At 49.4% G+C, this 23,328-nt stretch overlaps 1 protein-coding gene across 2 annotated transcripts in view; it reads left to right on the top strand.

Moving 5' to 3' along the window:
* Positions 1-23,328, top strand: part of wfdc2 (WAP four-disulfide core domain 2) — a 239,880-nt gene that overhangs the window by 211,281 nt on the left and 5,271 nt on the right. Inside the window, exons 1-2 of one of the 2 annotated variants that reach the window (XM_070894985.1) lie at positions 11,126-11,279; positions 16,271-16,408. The exons of the other annotated variant lie outside the window; for it this stretch is intronic. Of the exons in view, the coding sequence (XP_070751086.1) occupies positions 11,180-11,279; positions 16,271-16,408 (238 nt within the window). The 5' untranslated portion in view covers positions 11,126-11,179. Of the gene's footprint in view, positions 1-11,125; positions 11,280-16,270; positions 16,409-23,328 lie in introns of those variants that run through there. 2 annotated transcript variants of the gene reach the window in all.

The following is a 23,328-nucleotide window of genomic DNA, read 5'->3' on the forward strand; positions in this document are numbered from 1 at the left end:
CAAGAAGGCACAGATCGGCCTGAAAGAAGTAAAATTCCTGGAACTGGCTGTGCACGCTGGGGAAAGAGCCAGAGACAAAGCTAGAAGGGAAGCAGTGCAGAAGTTACCCACCCCCAACACAGTAACAGGAGTAAGATCTTTTCTAGGGCTAACCGGGTCCTGCAGAGATTTCATTGAGGATTATGCAGCCACAGCAGCCCCTCTGCTCCGACTCCTACACAAGGGAGTGGAGTGGGAATGGGACAAAGGTTGCGAGGCAGCATTTATCCAACTCAAGAAAGACCTGCAGACCGCGCCAGCTCTAGGGGCCATCGATGGGGGTAAAGAGTTTTTCCTGGAGGTAGCAGCCAGTGGGGACAACCTGAGCTCAGTACTGCTCCAAGAGCGGCACGGCCGGCTGAGACCAGTGGTCTATTCCTCCAGGATACTCACGGACTGTGAGCGACACCTCCTAGCCACTTACTGGGCTGTGAAAAGATCACGGAGGTCCCCTATCACACTCCTTACCCATCATACACCCACCCAAATGATCCTGGACGGGAGAATCAAGGACGGGACAGTGAGCAGTGCCCGCATTGCTCGCTGGACTCTGCTCCTCTCCCAAATGGACCTACGGCTAAAGGGTCTCTGCGAGCCAAGACTCACAGCCAACATGATTTATCCAGGGACAGCCCACCAGTGTTCTGTAGAAGGGGTATGGGAAATTAACATAGGCTTTCGGGCTGGGTTACACCTCACAGGCCGAGTGATCTATGTGGACGGTTCAAGCACGGTATCTGCAGGTGAACGACTCACAGGCTGCGGAGTTTATGACCCCGGGGCAGGCATTGCCCTGGCGATTAAACTCCCCAGTACTATGAGCGCCCAGCACGCTGAACTGTCTGCGATGGTATACGGAGTCACACACCCCGAGGAATTCCCTACCCCATACACGATTTGCTCGGACAGTATGTTCACATGCAAATCGTGTACGGAGTACCTGGCTATCTGGTCCCGCCGCGGATACACGTCTGCAGACGGGAGACCCCTAGCAACCAAGCCCTTACTGGAAAAGATCATGGCAGCCATTAGGGAGGAAGGGAAGGTCTATATACACAAAGTGAAGACACATTCCATCACTGAACCTCGCAGCAAGGGAAATCAGCAGGCTGACATGTTGGCCAAGCAAGGGGCTAGCACGGGCAAGCTCTGGGATCCGTATAACCCATTGCAGCGGTTAGAGACAGGATTGGGACAACAGGTAGGGCAGGGGTAGCATTGCCCCCGGACCTGAAAACGGTTCAGACCCAAGGCTCCGTCCTCAAAATTGTCCTGAACAAGCTAGCTAAAGGGGAAAGGCTAGACGGCCCGTACGGCACCGCAGCAATTGCCATTAAAGAAGGCAAGCTGTTCAGGGGGGAGCAATGGGTAGTACCGCAACAACACCGGAGAGAATTCCTCCAGCTGGCCCACGAGGGTCCAGGAGCAGGACACCCCGGACCTGAGATCACTTGGCAACGAGTGGAACAGGCAGGGTGGTGGCCGGGACTCAGGGAAGATGTCCGCGAGTTCTGCGCTAGCTGTCTGGTGTGCGCGGCCAACAACCCCGACCCCCAGAAAAGGAAGGTGTCTATGGGACATATCAGGAGGGTAGAGGGACCCTGGCAGTCGATCCAGGTCGATTACATCGTGCCCCTACCCACTGCCCAGGGAGGTTACAAGTACTGCCTAGTATTGGTGGATATATTCACCAAATGGGTGGAAGCCTTCCCATGTTGAACAGCCACTGCCCTGGGAACAGCTAGGTTCCTGGTCAGGGAAGTGTTCTCCCGATGGGGACTACCACAAAATGTGGAGTCCGACCAAGGGAGTCACTTCACCGGGCAGGTGTTGCAGGAGACCCTTAAGGTGCTCGGCATCGAGGGGAAATGGCATGTCGCCCACAACCCGTAGTCATCCGGGCCTGTGGAGCATTTAAACCGCACCATCAAAGGAAGGCTGCGTAAGGAGACGGGGAACTCACCCAAGGGGTGGGTAGAGGTCCTACCACTGGTCCACATGGGGATCCGGGCCAGCCAGTCAAAGAGCACGGGGTACTCCCCGTACGAGCTCATGACCGGCAGAGCCATGCGAACCCCCACCCAAGTGTTAGCCCCGGTACTCACGGAAGGTCAGCTTAGGGAAGCGAGCCGAGACAGCTTTGTCAGGAATCTGTTTGAACATCTTAAACAGATTCACTGGCAGGCTGCTAACAACATGGGAAAACAGCATCAGAGCAACCGACTGCTGCTAGAACCCCGCAAACACCACGAGTGGGAGATAGGGGACCAGGTTATAGTGAGGAACTACGCTAGAGTAGGGGTCTTTGAGGCACTGTACATGGGACCGTACCCCATTGTCAACAAGGCAAGCTCCATGGTCTATGCCGTAAAGATGCCCTGCCGTACAAAGTGGTTCCACATAAACCAGTGCAAACTGTTTAACCCCGGAATAGCTGCTAAGCGCAAGGGACAGCCAGGAACAGGAACCGTTCTAAGAACAGATCCTCAGCCAGCAGCCCCCGCCTGTGGCAGACCCACAGACTGTACCTAGAGGGGCGCTGGACTGTGTTACTGGAGGAGCGATCCCTCCAATCATTTGGGACTCGGACGCACCCCGAGTAGCCAGAGCCTTAAGGAGGACTTCCCGCACACCACGGCCTAAGACACCGTGGGTCACCAGCACCCCGATTTAAGTGGTTCGGCCCCAGGAAGTTTACCAGCTACAAAAGTGTACCTAAAATTAGGGATCAGTCTGCGAGCAGGGACTCCCAGCCAGTAGCCTTGGGCAATGAGGGACTCCCGGGAGAGGTGCTGGTGGACCAGCCAACAATTGAGAGTCCTCAGCCTGCAGCCCTCGGCTATGCAGAACCCTCAGATAATGAAATGAACTTTGCAGTCACCCCTAAAGGGGCAGTGTGCTATGGCATCGGAGGGGCCGTTGCCCTGATAATGTAGGACTCAGACCCACCTCCGGTCAGGACACTCCGGGTCCTGCAGTACAGGACGACTACCACCGGCCACGCAGGCAGCCCAGAGGCCCGAGAAGAAAAGAGAAGAGCGGGGATTAACTTGGCCACCCAGAGACGGGTGGCAGATGTACATAATAGGACGATGTGAGTTTTAAGAATGTTTAAGAAGTTAGCCTAGGATTAAGAGAATAATGACTTCAGGTCACCACGACCTCAAGAAAACCACACGTAGAGAAGGAGTGAAACAAGTATGTAAATAGGGTCTGTTATGAAAGAATTTCGGCCGGCAGCCGGTGTCCAACTAATGACCGAGACCTGGTAGTATTTGGGAAGGTATGTAAGAGCCTATTCGGGAATAACAGTAAGAATCTACCTGTACAGTATTAAAGGAAGCACTGGTACTATTTTTGGGGAAAGGAAAGGACCCCACCTTTGTAGTCAGTACAAGAGGCACTACAAAGACAATAAGATTAAAATGACTAAGAGACAAAAGTTAAAAACAGACACCAGTTCCGAGGCAGGAACTGGAATGAAGACAGCCAGTTGGTTAAAGACTTTATTAAGCTTCCGAAAAAGAAATGAGCTTAAATTGGAACTCGGTCACCTTTTGTCAAGCCGGAGAGCTTTTCTCAGGGCAGGACTATCTGTTTCATGTGCCCCTACAGGAAGGAGAACGCTATGAAAAGGGTCCTGCTCCTGCTCGCCCTGATGGTGATGAGTAGCAGCGGCCGAGGAGATGTGGAAGAACCCCCCATTTATGGTGCTCAGGAGAGAGAGCACCGATCGTGACTGCAGGGATTGGCACCCCGGGTGTGGAAGAGCTCGCTGTTTTACTCACAAGGGAAGGTGGTCAGGGTGGATGGGGTCTAACTCCACTCACTACTCCAGCCAGGAAGGGTTTACCTACGGGGAGGCCTCCGTCCCATGCCCCAGGATACAGGTCGCTGCTGCGCGGGTCAGTGTTACGGAGGGAAAACGTGTGTGTTTGACTTGTAAAGGAAAGATTCCCCTGGGTAGATGGTGGTGGCTCAGGAAGTTGAGCAAGGATGCGGGGGACCAGGAATCTGACTGGGAAAGATTTGGTAATGACACGTACCGTACCATCACGGGGTCACGGGGAGGAGTGAAGGTGTGTTGGAACAAGTGGTGGGAAGCTGAACAGGGACTTTATGGCTGCATGTGGGGGTCAGAGAACATCTGTCCCGCAGGCATATCGATCGCCTTCGCCAGGCAATGGCAAGATGACGGGGAAGGGATGGGGTGGGATTCCAGCCTACACGGGTGTGCGGTCTCACACGCCCCACTCCCAATTAACGCCACCGAACTTATAGCACGCATTAAGAGACCCCTGTCCACAACCCCGCCAATACGCACAGTAATAGAGAGGTGTCCTACCACCACCAAGGGACCAGGGAACGGATTAGTATTGGTACCGACCGAAAAGGTGTTATACCAGGGGGTACACTATGTAGTAGCTTCAGTAATATTAAACCTTACCGAGGTGCACTTACCTGACTGGTGCCCGAAGGAAACAGAGCTGCTATACCAGGCCCTACTCAGAGAAATGTTCAAGAAATTTTACGAGTTAGACGTTGGCAACGTAGACAAAGAAAATTTATACACCCTACATGTTAGGAACACCATGGGCACGGGGAGACAAATACAGAATCCTCTGTGATAAATAGCCTGGACGATATAGAACTGCAAACGCAGATAAATGGTCTAAAGAACCAACTGAGAAAGATGCTAAAAAAGGAAAACACAGTGGTAGGCTCAGAGCTACACGAGGACCAGGCTATGATGGTACATTTGAAAGAGATTATTGCTGAGCTGGAAAGGCACGCCAAAACGGTGAATGCACTCATACGGGAGGATAGGAATGCTTCAGACCAGGCTGCACAGAACGAGGTGTGCGTATTGTATGGGGCATGGTTGTTGGGCGAGGGCCACAACAACCTGGAGGATTTAAAACAAGGTTTACTCCCCTCTTGGATCAACAACAAGCACCTCGCAGCCCTCTATCTGTATAGTAACTCACTAAACCCGTGTCAGCTCCGTCTAGCTTCTGAAGCCTACCCTGTCCCAGTAGACTGTGGGAAATCTAACCACACTATTATGGGGATAGTACTAAGGATGTAGGTCATGGGTGGGACAGCCCAACCCACACCGGTATACCGGGTGGAAAACATTGGAGTCATTCAAGAAGGTGCACACGTTCGTTTCACAGCGGTCCCACCCTATGTCATAAATTGGGAGCACGCTGTGACGGGTACTGACCTCTCTGGGTGCCGGAGCCATGGTGCACACATAATACTGTGTCCCCGGCAATTGAACACCTATTCCAAACCACAGCCTATTAACTGCACCATGGAGGTAATGACACAAGACCATGTCCCTCCACAGGTAGCATACATAGTGGGTGGGACATAGTGTGTCACCACCAGTGCGCCCCGCTACCAGCATGGACACTTCTGGGGTCCGGTAAGTGACAGCAGTTTTTGCTTCAAACCTGAGGCAGAAGTTCAAGTGGCCCAGGAACGGATTGTCCCCATTCCTGAACCCTCCACTATTCACCTCACTGTGAGAGAAAACATCACAAACCTGCAGGATTATGTTTTACACTTTGGCTATGAAATTCCCCCTCTGCCCGAACATCTTACCGCTCTAGTAGAAGCTGTGATAATCTCACAAAAACATTTCTATACTCTAGAACAGAAAACAATCGAGATAGAAACATAGAAACATAGAAAATAGGTGCAGAGTAGGCCATTCGGCCCTTCGAGCCTGCACCGCCATTCAATAAGATCATGGCTGATCATTCCCTCAGTACCCCTTTCCTGCTTTCTCTCCATACCCCTTGATCCCTTTAGCCGTAAGGGCCATATCTAACTCCCTCTTGAATATATCCAATGGACTGGCATCAACAACTCTCTGCGGCAGGGAATTCCACAGGTTAACAACTCTCTGAGTGAAGAAGTTTCTCCTCATCTCAGTCCTAAATGGCCTACCCCTTATCCTAAGACTATGTCCCCTGGTTCTGGACCTCCCCAACATCGGGAACATTCTTCCCGCGTCTAACCTGTCCAGTCCCGTCAGAATCTTATACGTTTCTATGAGATCCCCTCTCATCCTTCTAAACTCCAGTGAATAAAGGCCCAGTTGATCCAGTCTCTCCTCGTATGTCAGTCCAGCCATCCCTGGAATCAGTCTGGTGATATAGGGAGGAAGATTCTAGAGATCACAATTCCACCTTGGTGGGACATTTTCAGAAATATAGAAGCCCCAGCCGCGGACAGAATAGCTTCCCATGTTTTGGTTGTCTGTCAACTCCCGATTATACTTTACTTATGGCGTCTCATTTGCCGAATGAAACACAGAGGCCGTCAGGTCGGGCACCAAAGGGTGCTGTACGCCCCCTGGCCAAACTTGGGGATTGCACAGGGAGGGGTAACACCATATTAGCATGTCTGATTTGTGTTTTTGATTTTCACCTGCTGTAAAAACGCAGAGGTCGAGTGTTGTAAGAATTTTAGAAATGTGTTCGACTATGTACCTTTATTTTCTGTAAAACCGGAGTAATGGAGGGGCGTCGGGCTCCCTCTATGATGTAATATAATTGGAATGTCGGTATTTGCCTGTAAACTGCATTACATTTCAAAGGTGGGTATGTACGTTTAAGTTTTAGCTAGGTAAATACAGGGGAAGGTTGGCTCTCGGGAATCAGGAATTATGCTCACCTAGCAAGACACTCTCACATATAGAGTGTCACAGGGGGGACTGTAAGGTTGCAAAATTCGTGAGAACCCCCCCGGCCCCCCACAGTGTTTGGACTCAGCAGAGGAGGACAAAGGGTTTGATTAGGGCAGGGAAAATGGAGTATGAGAAGAAGCTTACAGGGAACATTAAGACGGATTGCAAAAGTTTCTATAGATATATAAAGAGAAAAAGGTTAGTAAAGACAAACGTAGGTCCCCTGCAGTCAGAATCAGGGGAAGTCATAACGGGGAACAAAGAAATGGCGGACCAATTGAACAAGTACTTTGGTTCGGTATTCACGAAGGAGGACACGAACAACCTTCCGGATATAAAAGGGGTCGGGGGGTCTAGTAAGGAGGAGGAACTGAGGGAAATCCTTATTAGCCGGGAAATTGATGGGATTGAAGGCCGATAAATCCCCAGGGCCTGATGGACTGCATCCCAGAGTACTTAAGGAGGTGGCCTTGGAAATAGTGGATGCGTTGACAGTCATTTTCCAACATTCCATTGACTCTGGATCAGTTCCTATAGAGTGGAGGGTAGCCAATGTAACCCCACTTTTTAAAAAAGGAGGGAGAGAGAAAACAGGGAATTATAGGCCGGTCAGCCTGACATCGGTAGTGGGTAAAATGATGGAATCAATTATTAAGGATGTCATAGCAGTGCATTTGGAAAGAGGTGACATGATAGGTCCAAGTCAGCATGGATTTGTGAAAGGGAAATCATGCTTGACAAATCTTCTGGAATTTTTTGAGGATGTTTCCAGTAGAGTGGACAAGGGAGAACCAGTTGATGTGGTATATTTGGACTTTCAGAAGGCTTTCGACAAGGTCCCACACAAGAGATTGATGTGCAAAGTTAGAGCACATGGGATTGGGGGTAGTGTACTGACATGGATTGAGAACTGGTTGTCAGACAGGAAGCAAAGAGTAGGAGTAAATGGGGACTTTTCAGAATGGCAGGCAGTGACTAGTGGGGTACCGCAAGGTTCTGTGCTGGGGCCCCAGCTGTTTACACTGTACATTAATGATTTAGATGAGGGGATTAAATGTAGTATCTCCAAATTTGCGGATGACACTAAGTTGGGTGGCAGTGTGAGCTGCGAGGAGGATGCTGTGAGGCTGCAGAGCGACTTGGATAGGTTAGATGAGTGGGCAAATGCATGGCAGATGAAGTATAATGTGGATAAATGTGAGGTTATCCACTTTGGTGGTAAAAACAGAGAGACAGACTATTATCTGAAGGGTGACAGATTAGGAAAAGGGGAGGTGCAAAGAGACCTGGGTGTCATGGTACATCAGTCATTGAAGGTTGGCATGCAGGTGCAGCAGGCGGTTAAGAAAGCAAATGGCATATTGGTCTTCATAGCAAGGGGATTTGAGTACAGGGGCAGGGAGGTGTTGCTACAGTTGTACAGGGCATTGGTGAGGCCACACCTGGAGTATTGTGTCCAGTTTTGGTCTCCTAACCTGAGGAAGGACATTCTTGCTATTGAGGGAGTGCAGCGAAAGTTCACCAGACTGATTCCCGGGATGGCGGGACTGACCTATCAAGAAAGACTGGATCAACTGGGCTTGTATTCACTGGAGTTCAGAAGAATGAGAGGGGACCTCATAGAAACATTTAAAATTCTGACGGGGTTAGACAGGTTAGATGCAGGAAGAATGTTCCCAATGTTGGGGAAGTCCAGAACCAGAGGTCACAGTCTAAGGATAAGGGGTAAGCCATTTAGGACCGAGATGCGGAGGAACTTCTTCACCCAGAGAGTGGTGAACCTGTGGAATTCTCTACCACAGAAAGTTGTTGAGGCCAATTCACTAAATATATTCAAACAGGAGTTAGATGAGGTCCTTACTACTAGTTGGATCAAGGAGTATGGCGAGAAAGCAGGAATGGGGTACTGAAGTTAAATGTTCAGCCATGAACTCATTGAATGGCGGTGCAGGCTAGAAGGGCCGAATGGCCTACTCCTGCACCTATTTTCTATGTTTCTATGCTTCTAAAAGGAAACTCAATTTGGAACTATCAGCCAGAAAGCTTGGAATCCTAAAATGCACATGGAAGAAACAATGAGTTTTAACCAAGTTTGGGATTTTAAAAGGCAGATTGGGTCCATGTGAAAAGAGCTGCAAAACTAAGGGACAACTAGCCTCTAAAGAAGCCAGTCTTTGGGTATTGAAGCTGTCTGGAGTAGTGAAGCTGAACAAATTGTCTGGGGAATTGTGTAAACTCGAAAACCCTTCTCCCCAGGAGACATTAACACAGCAACAATCGACCCAGAGATAGCCAGCCATCGCTCTAAGCAGGAAACCCATCCAGCGCATGCATAATGTTAATGGCCCATCCAGCCCACATAGAAAACCCAGGCCTAGGCAGACAACGCAAACACCAAAACTAATTTTCCCGATCGAGAAACGAATTCAACAGATCGACACATCCAAGACAGGCTACCATTAACGAGCCGCCAAAATATGACAAAGAAATATCAAGCCCACCAAATTAAGACAAAGAATCGGGGCTGATTTGGCGCGCAGATTAGAACGACTCCCAACGTATAACTGAGGCCCTGTTTTACAGGTTGGGGAGAAGCAGCTTTAGTGAGCCTCCCAGAGAGCTTGCAGCTCCCTGAACATCAACGTCTTCAGCCTTGACGAAACCCCTGGGCCACACTGTTCTGCTACCGAAGAGGAAGGAAGAACATCATCAAGGCAGAGAAAAGTAGTTCCCAGTAACTTCGGTCATCGCCATCGCGGCAGCAACTGAGCACAGCCAACGTGGTAACATCGAAACCACCGCGATCGACAAATTCTAAGAACAAAACTCCTCAAGAAGAAACTGAAGATTCGAAAGTTTCCACTCTACAATCTATTCCTAGCTACCAACAGGCGAAACATTACCTAAAAGAACTATAAAACCTACTGCTGACGGAATAAAGTGGGTACTTACCCCATAAATCCAATATGTGCCCTACCGCATCAGCAGACACCACCCAACTGAAGACTACGCAGTAAGAAGTCTTCCACAACATTCGGGGTATGGCAAGCAGAACCTACAGAGTCCAGCGAACCCGAAACTCCGAACCACCGCTAACTGACAATAAGAGGATTGGTGAGCATTATCCCTGTTTGCCCTAGAGTTTAACCGAGTAAGACATTGGGAGGTGGGAGGTGGATTATTTTCTGTAACCCCTTTTGAACGTGTGATATAGTGTTCTTTATTCTAGTGATTGCAAGTTTTGACATTGTACTTTCTTGTCCTGAATAAAATCAAAGTTTCTTGCACCAAACCAGTTGTCTGCTGCACTTTGTCACATCCCCAAATAAATCCAAAGTCTAGAACCCAGGGAGTGGGAGCGATTTGAACTGCTCAGAAGGTCAGAGGTGAACCTGACCCCGAGACCACCCCCTACAGAATGGCGTCGAGGTACCGGACGGTACTTTGAGCGGGATATTCATGGCTGAGGTCGGTCGCAGGTCGGTGGGCGTCAAATGGACGACGTATGCCACCAATCTGGGCGACAGCAGGCGGGAGCTCTCATTCTCGGCTTGCCGCCCAAGTGCCACCAACGATGGAGTCGGGCCCACGGAGGGTCGAAGACCTGGAAATAAAATCATCAGGAAAAAATAAAAAAACTATCGGAAGACCATCAGGGGACCCCATCCAGGTAAATCGCTGCTTGAAAGTATTAAAATGTTCACATACCTTTGTTTCAGGTTCCTCAGACTGACCATCGGGGACAGACCAGCCTCCAGCCAGCGGCCCACCCCCGTTCTCCCGCCAAGGCCCGCCCGCAGGAATCCAGGAGCTCGGCGGGCGGGAGCTCAGTTACGCCACTCGGCCGTCCGCTGACGTCAGCGGACACTTCGCGGCGGCTCTCCCCTCCCCTCCCCCCCCCCGCTCCAGCCCACCCCAACAGTGGCACTGCGCGGGTCATGTCGAGAAATATCGGCAACAGCGAGCGGTGAGTGGTGAATTTCGGCCCTGTGTTCTCTACATCTACCCTATCAAACCCCTTCATAATCTTCATGACCTCTATCAGATCACCCCTTATCTTCTCTTCCCTAGAGCGAGGAGCCCAGACTCGCAGTTCTGGTACCATGCTTGTGAATCTTTTTGCATATTGTCCAGTGCTCTGTGCTGACAATGAGATTTTCTAAACTTGCAACACCCAAATAATTCACCAAAACTTTAATTGTAAAAAAAGACAGTTTTAAAGCGGCACTAGGACCCTGCGGAATGCAGCTATATTGGGAAAACATGCTGTATTAATTGCCATACAGTTACTGCTGGGACCTTACGTATACACACAGGCTGGATCTCAGCGTGAATATTTGAAATACTTGAGGTAATGAGATCTGCCCTCACTTGTGGGTCTGGGTGTAGACGTGTCACAGTCTCTGTGTCTCTCTCGGTACAGCTCCTTCACTCTCAGACATGAAGACACGCTCTCTATACCTGCTCACCCTCACCCTCACCCTCGCTACCCTCCTGCTCTGGCTTGACTCAACCTCCGCAAAAGGGCGTAACTCCACGGGTGAGTACAACCTTGTGTTCCTGAGTCTCTGGCGTGCCTTGATATTGTCATCCTGCTGTTCCCCTCAGCTCGTGGGGTCTGTGTACACTGATCCTTACAGCCGGCCGTACTGCCAGCCCCGACAGCAGACTGAAACCCACTCCTGCCCCCTGCCATCCCCTCCCCGCCCCGCCTTGCTCAGCCCCCAGCCCCACTCCCCCACCCCTCCCCCTGTTCCCCCATCCCGGCCCCTATTTCCCCCCACCCCACTCCCCCATCCCTGCCCCACTTCCCCACCTCCCCCCGCTCCCTCCTCTCCACCCTTCTCCCCCCAGTTCAGACTCTCTACACCGCCACCCTGGCCGGGGTATTGGGGATGTGGCCATAATGACGCAAGCAGAGCGCGCACCATTGCCGCTCCACGCCGGCAGCGATATTCAGCCCCCTGACGGTGCCCCCGACAGTTTCCTTTGCCGAGTACGCATTTACCACAATAAGGAACATTTTTCCCATGAACGGGCCCGTGTAGTCAACATGAATGCGTGACCATGGCCTGGTGGGCCAGGGCCACGGGCTGAGCGGGGCCTCTCTGGGGGCATTACCCAGTTGGGCACACGTCGTGCACCTGAGAACAGAGTGTTCCAGGTCTGAATCAATTCCAGGCCACCAAACGTGTGACCGGGCAATGGCCTTCATCAGCACGATGCCTGGGTACTCGCTGTGGAGTTCCTTGATGAATGCCTCCCTGCCCTTCTGGGGCATAACTACCTGGCTGCCCCATAGTAGGCAGTCAGCTTGGATGGAGAGCTCATCCATCCGTCTGTGGATGGGTCTGACCTCCTCAGGGCATGCTCTGTGTGCGGGCGCCCAATCCCCAGTCAGGACACATTTATTAATCAGGGATAGGAGGGGATCTCTGTTGGTCCAGATTTTGATCTGGTGGGCTGTGATGGGGGAGCCTGCGCTGCCAAAGGCATCGACAGCCATGACCATCTCGGCGCTTTGCTCCGCTGCCCCCTCAGTGGTGGCCAGTGGAAGCCTGCTGAGCGCGTCAACGCAATTTTCAGTGCCGGGCCAGTGCCGGATGGAATAGTCCTAAGCAGCCAGCGTGAGAGCCCATCGCTGTATGCGAGCTGATGCATTGACATCGACAGCCTTGCTGTTTGACAACAGGGATGTTAATGGGTTGTGGTCCGTCTCTAATTCGAACTTCCTACCAAAGAGGTACTGATGCATTATTTTACAACATAAACACATGCAAGCGCTTCCTTCTCGACCATCCCATATTAACGTTCTGCTTGAGAGAGCGACCTGGAGGCATAAACCACAGGTTGTAGTTGACCCTCAGCATTGCCCTGCTGCAACACACACCCAACCCCATAAGACGATACATCACATGTCAGAACCAATTTTTTTCAGGGGTCGTACAGGGTCAACAACTTGTTTGAACAAAGTAGGTTTCGCGCCCGATCAAAAGCCCGTTCCTGACAATCCCCCAAAACCAATCACAACCCTTACTCAGGAGCACGTGTAGCGGCTCCAACAACGTGCTCAAGTTCAGCAGAAAGTTTCCGAAATAGTTCAACAGTCCCAGGAATGAACGCAACTCCGATGTGTTGCAGGGCCTGGGTGCTCGTCGAATCGCCTCTGTTTTGGATTCGGTGGGCCGAATCCTATCTGCAGCAACCCTCCTGCCCATAAACTCAACCTCAGGAGCTAAGAACACACATTTAGACTTCTTGAGTCGCAGGCCTACCCGGTCCAGTCAGCGTAGCACCTCCTCCAGATTGTGGAGGTGTTACTCGGTGTCTCGACCCGTGATGAGGATGTCGTCCTGGAATACGATCGTTCCAGGAATGGATTTAAGCAGGCTTTCCATGTTTCTCTGAAAGATCGCGGCCGCTGATTGAATGCCAAACGGGCACCTGTTATAAACGAACAGTCCCTTGTGCGTGGTGATGGTGGTCAGTAGTTTGGATTCGTCGGCCAGTTCCTGGGTCATATAGGCTGAAGTGATCCGTGGTGGACCCAGTCACGAAGGCAACACTGAGGTCTCGAGGGGCATCCAGCTGAGACTGCATGAGAGCAGCCACAGTCTCAAAGCCACCAGAGATGACAGCAGTAAGACGCTCCGTGGCCTGTTGCCCAGAGTGGTCAGGAGCGTGGGGGAGTCCGCCTCCCGCACGGTCTCTCTGGGAGTCCACCATCACCTGCACACTGGCAATGATGGGCTCCATGGTGTGTGCAGAGCTGCTAACAATGCGGGAGGCTGACTCCTCCACACTCCTGACCACTTCTGACAGCCTCTCTGACACCCTTGGCACTGCCCTCAACATGTGAGAAGCATGGCCTCCACCCTTCTTTCATAAGCCCCAACATCGATGGGCTCGTCTGAGTCCTCTTCAGCAGAGCTCCCGTACGCACTCATTAGGCCCCGGTGCAACATCCAATGCAGCCCCCTCTGCTATGTCTAATAGATCGGACCACATACTCCTAGTATCTGAGCTGGCGCGTGTGACTGTAGGAAGCAGTGACGCACTGCTGCCTCACTTCCTCCGCCTCATCTGACATGGTGCCAACAGATGGTGTGGGCTCCAGAGTGTCATCCAGGCTCACGCCCCCAATGTCCTCTAGCGTGTCAGGATGGCCATGGCTGTCATTGCCTTCTTGGCTGTCCTCCAGGCTTTGCCTCACTGTCTAGGTCATCCTCTCCCTGGCCTCGGCTGCCACTGCCCTCAAGGCTGTTGCCCTGCCTTGGCCTCCCATTCGTACCAGCGCGAGGACCCTTGCCTTAGCTCTCACTCGCCCTCTTATCTGCAAGCATAAATGGCACAAGGACTGCCGTGAGGTGGAGGTAGGGAATTGACGCATGGAGCACACTTTCAGCAGGACAGACACAGTAGGCGCTGGCTCTTTCAGGGAGAGAGAGCATTAAAGGAGGGCCTTCACTTACCCATGATACCTCTAAGGCCAGGCAGCAGCTGGCTTGTTCACACCGAACCAGCAGAAGGTGAATTTCCCCGTGCAAAGCCCACGCCAAGCTCCCCACCCACAGAGTCGCAACGTGCTGATTCCCACCGGACAATCTCGCTGGCCGCCTTTATAAACAAAACCGCTGGGTTTCGATCGAATGTCCACCACAATCATTATGGCAGTAATGGACACCGGACAGTGGAGGGTGTGCCTTGCCTCGCCCGTGCCTGAACTTCAGCTCAAAGTCTCCTCAAACTGTCATCAAATTCTTATTCCTAATTTTATACTGCCATGTCTCTCTGTTTCCTGACTGTTTCACTCTCTCTCTCTCTCTCTTTCTTTCCTGTCTGATTGCTTGCCATCCACATCGCCCTTCCCTAACCCTACCTCCTTCTGTGTCTGCCCCTGGAAACTTAACTGGACCAGCCACATAGATACTGTGGCTACAAGAGCGGGTCAGAGGCTGGGTATTCTGCGGCAAGTGTCTCACCTCCTGACTCGACATCATCCACAACAAAGCAATCCACTTGATCTGTACCTCCCTTCCTTCCATTCATTCACTCCCTCCACCACCTTCAACATTCACTCCCTCCACCACCGGCGCCCCCTGGCTGCAGTGTGTACCATCTACATGATGCACTGCAGCAACTCGCCAAGGCTTCTTCGGCAGCACCTCCCAACCCACGACCTCTACCCCCTAGAAGGACAAGGGCAGCAGGTGCATGGGAACACCACTGGCATTATCACCAGGCTCCTCCCCACTAGCAACATCACCAGGCCCCTCCCCCACTGGCAATAAGACCCTCTCCCCGCTCTGCCTGTAACTGAAGCTGGATACTCTCACCCTTGAAGCTGGCAGCCTTCCTGCCCCCTGACCTATTCCCCAGTGTGTTATGGTTGCCCCCTGACCTCATGGGAACCCCGGCAGCCAATGGGAGCGGAGGACTGCTGCACAGAGGCGGTAGATGCTTTCCCAGCACTGTTCGTGCTCCCCCTGGCTCCCCAAGATATCTTATTAAACTCCCCAGCAAGCGGACCCCCCATTGTGATCTGATGCCCTACTGGGCTTCCATAGACCGCGATCTCGTCCGCCCCCCCCCCCTCCACCCATATCCTCCACAGGCCCCCGCAATCTTCTCCCCTCCTCCCCCCGAGCTCTGCAGGCCTCCTTTGATATCCGCCCCTCCGACACCGATCTCTCCCTCCCCCCCTCCTCTCTGCTCCCTGGCTGTGGCCTGCTGACAAAGGCCTACTTGCCTGACAACCCGTCGGCCTCTCGGGCTGGCCGCGGGGAAACGGAGACACCGCATGATAATCAGATCCGCCGTTAAATGGGGCAGGACTTGAGAGAAAGCCACTCGTCCAGCTTCCCCAAACAGTACCCACGTTCTCCCTCCCTGCCTCCCCATAAATATTGGGGCCCAGCAGTGTGGTCAGAGGTTCAAGTCCCACTCCAGAGACTTGAGTACATAATCCAGGCTGACACTGCAGTGCCGTGCTGAGGGAGTGCTGCACTGTCGGGGGTGCTGGCTTTCAGATGACCCGTTCAACCGAGGCCCCGTCTGCCCTCTCAGGCGGACGTTAAAGATCGCATGGCAAAACTTAAAGAAGAGCAGGGGAGTTCTCCCCGGAGTTCAGGCCAATATTTATCCCTCAACCAACATCAGTAAAACAGACTCTCTGCTCATTATCATATCACTGTTTGTGGAGCTTGCTATGCGCAAGTTGTCTGCCGTGTTTCCTACATTATGGCTAACCATTGGCTGTAGAGTGCTTTGGGATGTCTTGAAGTCGTGAAAGGCGCTATAGAAATGCACGTCTTTCTTTATTTCTTTCTCTTGCGGCACACTGTTCAACCATTAATGCCTCATAACTGACCTTTTGTAAGCTCAAATCCTCTTCCACTCATGGCCGTATCTTTTGCTCCCTGTGCTTGCCTGTAGTTGCTGTATAAATGCAATCACTCCCGAGGACAGTTATATTCTAACTGTGTCAGACTCTGAGTGTGGAGACTGACAGCGCTGTGCTTTGTGCGGCAGGGATCAAGGTGGGACAGTGCCCGCGGAGACTGGTGGTCCAAGTGACGAAGCGAGGATGCACGTGTGATGGCGACTGTCCCGGCACGGACAAGTGCTGTGTGTTTGATTGTGGGGCAGTCTGCGTGCCCCCGGCATTCAGTAAGTGTCCTCACAGCTTGTCCCGACTACTGGGCAATACACCTGGGGATACACCTGAGGCACACCTGTGGACACACCTGGGGCACATCTGGGGGCACACCTGGGGCCACACCTGTGGACACACCTGGGGACACATCTGGGGACACACCTGGGACCACACCTGGGACACACCTGGGGACACATCTGGGACACATCTAGGGACACACCTGGTATCTCTGCAGCCACCTCTTTTAAAACCCTAAGATGTAGGCCATCAGGTCCATGGGATTTGTCAGCTTTAGTCTCATTAATTTCTCCAGTATTTTTTCTTTACTAATATGAATTACGTTATTAATTGTCAGCTGTGGCTCAGTGGGTAGCACCTTTGCCTCTGACTCAGAAGGTTGTGGGTTCAAGTCCCACTCCAGGGACTTGAGCACATAAATCTAGGCTGACACTCCAGTGCAGTACTGAGGGAGTGCTGCACTGTCGGAGATGCCGTCTTTTGGATGAGACGTTAAACCGTCTGCCCTCTCAGGTGGACGTAAAAGATCCCTTGGCACTATTTCAAAGAAGTTCAGGGGAGCTCTCCCCGCTGTCCTGGCCATTTTCTATCCCTCAGTCAACATCACTAAAAAAACAGATTATCTGGTCATTATCACATTGCTGTTGTGGGAGCTTGCTGTGCGCAAATTGGTTGCCAAGCTTCCGACATTACATCAGTGATGACACTTCAAAAGTACTTAATTGGCTGTAAAGCGCTTTGAGACATCTGGTGATCATTAAAGGCGCTATATAAAGACATATAGACAGGCTAAGTGAGTGGGCAAACATTTGGCAGATGGAGTATAATGTGGGAAAATGTGAGGTTATCCACTTTGGCAGAAATAATAGAAAAGCAAATTATAATTTAAATGGAGAAAAATTGTAAAGTGCTGCAGTACAGAGGGACCTGGGGGTACTTGTGCATGAAACACAAAAAGTTAGTATGCAGGTACAGCAAGTAATCAGGACGGGAAATGGAATGTTGGCCTTTATTGCAAGGGGGATAGAGTATAAAAGCAGAGAAGTCCTGCTGCAACTGTACAGGGTATTGGTGAGGCCACACCTGGAGTACTGTGTGCAGTTTTGGTCTCCATATTTAAGGAAGGATATACTTGCATTGGAGGGCATTCAGAGAAGGTTCACTAGGTTGATTCCGGAGATGAGTGGGTTGACTTATGAAGAAAGGTTGAGTAGGTTGGATCTATACACATTGGAGTTCAGAAGAATGAGAGGTGATCTTATCGAAACATATAAGATAATGAGGAGGCTCGACAAGGTGGATGCAGAGAAGATATTTCTACTCATAGGAGAAACTAAAATTAGGGGACATAGTCTCAGAATAAGGGGCCGCCCATTTAAACGTGAGATGAGGAGGAATTTCTTCTCTCAGAGGGTCGTGAATCTGTGGAATTCTCTGCCCCAGAGAGCTGTGGAGACTGGGTCATTGAATATATTTAAGGTGGAAATAGACAGATTTTTGAGCGATAAGGGAGTGAAGGGTTATGGGGAGCGGGCAGGGAAGTGGAGCTGAGTCCATGATCAGATCAGCCATGATCTTATTGAATGGTGGAGCAGGCTCAAGGGGCTGAATGGCCGACTCCTGCTCCTATTTCTTATTTTCTTATGTTCTTCTATAAATGCAAGTCTTTTTTTCATTTTTAAGATCCTCACTCTCAGTAGATCGTTGGGTTCCCTTGTGTCTTCTACTGTGTCTTCTACTGTGAAGACAGATACAAAATATTTGTTTAACATCTCTGCCATTTCCTTATTCCCTATTATAATTTCTCCTGTCTCTATCTCTAAGTGACCCATGCTTAATTTTGCTAATCTATTCATCTTTACATTCTTGTAAAAGCTCTACAATCTGTTTTTAATAGTTTCTTGCTAGTTTACTCTCATATTCTATTTCCTCCCTCAATCCATTTCTTGGCCCTCCTTTGCTGATTTTTAAAACCCTCCCAATCCTCAGGTTTACTCTTTTTGGCAGCATTGTAAGCCTCTTCTATTAATCTAATACTGTCCTTAACTGCTCTAGTTAGCCACGGTTGGAACACTTTCCCCGGAGTTTTTATTCCTCAGTGGAATATATTAATTGAGAATTATGAATTATTTCTTTAAATATTCACTATTGCTTATCTACCACAATATCTTTTACTCGAATTTCCCGATCTACCTCAGCCATCTCACCCCTCATATTCATGTGATTGGTTTTGCTTAAATTGAAGACCCCAATTTGGGACTTACATACATCACTCTCTAACTCTCCACATGAAATTTCATCATATTATGATCACTTTTCTCCAGAGGACCCTTTACTGTAAAATTAACAGCACTAGATCTAAAACAGAGTGTTCCTCGGTTGGTTCCTCAACATATTGTTCTAGAAAACTGTCTCGAATGCATTCCATGAACTTGTCCTCCAAACAGCATTTGCCAATTCCACTGTCCTTTCTATAGACCTTATACCCTGGAATATCTATCCCCCAGTCATGCCTAGCTTGTAGCCCAGTGTCAGTGATAGCCACTGTCTTATCCCCTTTAAGCTGAATTTGCAATTTTAATTCACTTGTTTTATTTTTTATGCTGTGTGCATTAGTGTATAGAACTTTTAATTGGGCAATAGACTCTGTGCAGCATTTATGCCCTGATTTATTTAACAGATATTTTAACTTATTGCACTCCTTGTTTTCACTTCTGTTGTATTTTGATCAGTTATTGCTATATTTGTTCCGGAACCTGTAACACTGCCGATGGCCTGGACATCGCTCTGTTGTGGAACATGTACAACTTCAGGAGGTAGCTCAGCTCCATAACTCTCTCAGCCCGGTGAAGCACATTTGGCAAAGGCAGATCTCGGCTGACACGCCTTGGTAGTGCCTCCTTCATCTATGGCTGGTGATTGGAGAAGGGACGCTGTTGGCATCACCACCACAAACCTCCTCCACAACAAAGAAGTGAGCAGCCACAGTGTGATAGTCGGCCTCGGAATTGTGCTTTGCATTGCAGTGGAAGCTAGTCACTGTAATCACATTGGGTACCCTGGGAAATATCCCAAGGAACCAGATGAATCCTGAGTTCATCACTTTACTCCTCAGGAAGGAATCAGCTGGGGTTTAACTCTAGGAGTGGCTGAGTCGAATCACGAAACCCTCTTACATTACCCAGTTCAACTTCAAATTGGGTTCACCTCCGCATTCCACAAGCCACTGAGTGGATGAATTAACCCTTTCTTGCCAAATCATCACAGAAGTCAGTCAACATATCTAGCACTAATAATTATTTATTGACTACAAGATCAAAACTTAAGCATTGAGTGTATGAGCAATTAATAGCCATGACTAGATGTAGATAGAGTTACCTGGCGGTTTGAAAAGCAGCAATTAATGGCAGAGTTAGATATGTTGCTACAGGCAAGCTGGGAGCCTGTGCCTCTGAGAGTCCGAGCTGTAGTGTCTTCGGTGAGAGATCTATTAGAGGAACGAAAACTCCCAGACCACACGCGTGGGGGTGAGAAGTCTGAGGGAGGCCTCAGCTTTCAGTTGCTGAGCTCAGTGATCAGGGTGGTCAACTCTCAACCTACCTAACCATGTTACAATAGTCTTGCTTCCATCCCTCAGCTAGAAGGCCATTGCATCATCGCTCTTCCCTGACCTCCATTCCTGGCTTACATTAGGTGTCCTTAGCTCAACACACTAAAGACTCCGTGTCTCATGTAAATAGCTCCACAGTGAGCTTCAGGACATAATATAAACATTCTTATCTCCTTACATGTACTGAAAATGTAAATATGTAGTTGTACAGTGAAATGACACAAGATCAAAATTTATATCTGCCTGTAACTGGTTGGTACAGTCTTGTTATACTTGGTACCTCCATCTGCTAGATATGGTCACTACAGAAAGAGAATGTCCTTCTAACTACTAACAGAAGCTAAGAGAAAGAAAGAAAGTCTTGCATTTATATAGCGCCTTTCATGACCACCGGACGTCTTAAAGCACTTTACAGCCAATTAAGTATTATTGAAGTGTAGTCACAGGCTGTGTCCTCTGGTTCTACTGTTCTGGACAAGGTCAAAGAGCTCGTCATGGTCAACATTATCGAGTTGCTTTAGAATCCTACAACAATAATCATATCACCCCTCACCCTTCTCTCTTCCAGTGAGAACATGCCCAATTTACATAATCACACCTCACAATCCAACCCCTCCGTCCACAAATCATTCTGCTTTTGGTCTTCTGTACCCATCAATAGCTGCAATATCCTTTCTGTCCTGTGACGACTAGAACTATACACAGGATTCTAAGTGCGGATGTATAAAGTGACAGGATTACTTCACTATTTCAGCTCCAGATTGACCTTTTAATACATCCCAATATCTGATTTGCTTTCCTCACTGCCATCAAGCATTAATGTAATATCTTCAATATGTTGTCACAGGATCCCCAGATCGCTTTCATTTTCCGTGCACATTATTTTCTTTCCATTTAAGGAATAGTCTCTTTCTGGATTTTTTTGTCCCCATGTGATGCACTTTACATTTCTCTACATTGAATTTCATCTGCCATCTGTCTGCCCAAATCTCAAGTATGTTCAAATCCTCCTGCAACTGGAGTCTACCACCCTCATTAGCTTTATATCATCAAATGGCTTATGTGCTTGTGACTCCGAGTTCTCGATCATTGAAGATATTAAACAAAAGGGGTCCCAAAACAGAGGCCTGTGGGCCCCCCAATGGTAACATTCTCCCAGGCAGAGGACAATTCCTGTACCACCACCCCATGAGTTATTTCCATCAACCAATTATGTGCCAATTGTAAAATATTTCCACTGATTCCCGCTTTCTTCACTTTCTGTACCAGCCTTTCCAGAGGAACGATATCCAAAGCCTCACTAAAATTCAAGTGCATCATATCTACTGCCTTACCCCACCAGGCTCCTGTCACACCCTAAAAAAACAAAAGTTAGGTTGCTTCCCTCACAAACCCATATTATCTATCTTTTATGATTTTATTTCTATCCAGAGGCTCCATCAACCTTATCTTTAATAAAGGTTTCCGTGACTTTACCCACACTGTGCGTCAGTGTCTGTAGTTCCCTGGGTCACTTCTGCTACCTTTTTAAAACTAGGAGTAAGATCTGTCCTGCTCCAGTCCCAGCACCTCTTCAGTATTCAGAAAGTTCTGGAAGATTTGTGCCAGAGTTCCTGAAGAATCGGATGAACATAAGAACATAGAGGAGATTTACAAGAATGTTGCCTGGACTGGAGAATTTTGGCTATGAGGAAAGATTGAAGATACTGGGTCTGTTTTCTTTGGAACAGAGCAGGCTGAGGGGAGACCTGATTGAGGTGTATAAAATTATGAAGGGGCCTGGGTAGAATGGATAGGAAGGACCTGTTTCCTTTGGCAGAGGGGTCAATAACCAGGGGGCATAGATTTAAAGTAATTGGGGGGAGGTATGGAAGGGATTTGAGGGTTAATTTATTCACCCAGAGGGTGGTGGGGGTCTGGAACTCACTGCCTGAAAGGGTGCTGGAGGCAGAAACCCTCACCACATTTAAAAAGTACTTAGATGTGCACTTAAAGTGCCGTAACCTACAGGGCTACAGACCGAGAGCTGGAAAGTGGACACGATGGGCCGAATGACCTCCTTCCGTGCTGTAAATTTCTATCATTTACATAGAAAGCATAGAAACATAGAAACATAGAAACAAAGAAAATAGGAGCAGGAGTAGGCCATTTGGCCCCTCGAGCCTGCTCCACCATTCAATAAGATCATGGCTGATCTGATCATGGACTCAACTCCACTTCCCTGCCCGCTCCCCATAACCCTTTACTCCCTTATCACTCAAAAATCTGTCTATCTCCACCTTAAATATATTCAATGACCCAGCCTCCACAGCTCTCTGGAGCAGAGAATTCCACAGATTCACGACCCTCTAAGAGAAGAAATTCCTCCTCAAGCTTGCATCTTATCCGGCCCCTGAGATTTAGTCACCTTATGTTTGCACAGCAGTTTGACCACCTTGCTGGGAGTGATGTGAATAATGTCACAACTTACCTGTGCAACACACTCCTGTTCCTCGTCCACATCTAGTAGGTTACCTGTCTGCTCCTTGGTAAAAACTGAGGCAACAAACCTATTAGAATCATAGAATATTACAGCACAGAAGGAGGCCATTTCGCCCATCGAGTCTGCGCTGACTCTTTCGAACCCGTCAGAATTTTATGTTTCTATGAGATCCCCTCTCAGTCTTCTAAATTTTAGTGAATATGCCTAGTCGATCCAGTCTTTCTTCATATGTCAGTCCAGCCATCCCAGGAATCAGTCTGGTGAACCTTCGCTGCACTCCCTCAATAGCAAGAATGTCCTTCCTCAGATTAGGAGACCAAAACTGTACACAATACTCCAGGTGAGGCCTCACCAAGGTCCTGTACAACTACAGTAAGAACTCCCTGCTCCTATACTCAAATCCTCTCGCTATGAAGGCCAACATACCATTTGCCTTCTTCACCGCCTGCTGTACCTGCTTGTTAACTTTCAATGACTGATGTACCATGACACCCAGGCCTCAATTCACCTCCCCCTTTCCTAATCTATCACCATTCAGATAATATTCTGCCTTTGTGTTTTTGCCCCCAAAATGGATAACCTCACATTCATCCACATTATACTGCATCTGCCATGCATTTGCTCACTCACCTAACCTGTCCAAGTCACCCTGCAGCCTCTTAGTGTCCTCCTCACAGCTCACACCGCCACCCAGCTTAGTGTCATCTGCAAACTTGGAGATAATGCACTCAATTCCTTTGTCTAAATCATTAATATATATTGCAAATAGCTGGGGTCCCAGTACTGAGCAGCCTGTGCAGCATTGCTTGTCATACTCTGAGCCC

The sequence above is a fragment of the Pristiophorus japonicus genome, chromosome 12, assembly GCF_044704955.1.
Source record: "Pristiophorus japonicus isolate sPriJap1 chromosome 12, sPriJap1.hap1, whole genome shotgun sequence".
NCBI classification, from domain to species: domain Eukaryota; kingdom Metazoa; phylum Chordata; class Chondrichthyes; family Pristiophoridae; genus Pristiophorus; species Pristiophorus japonicus.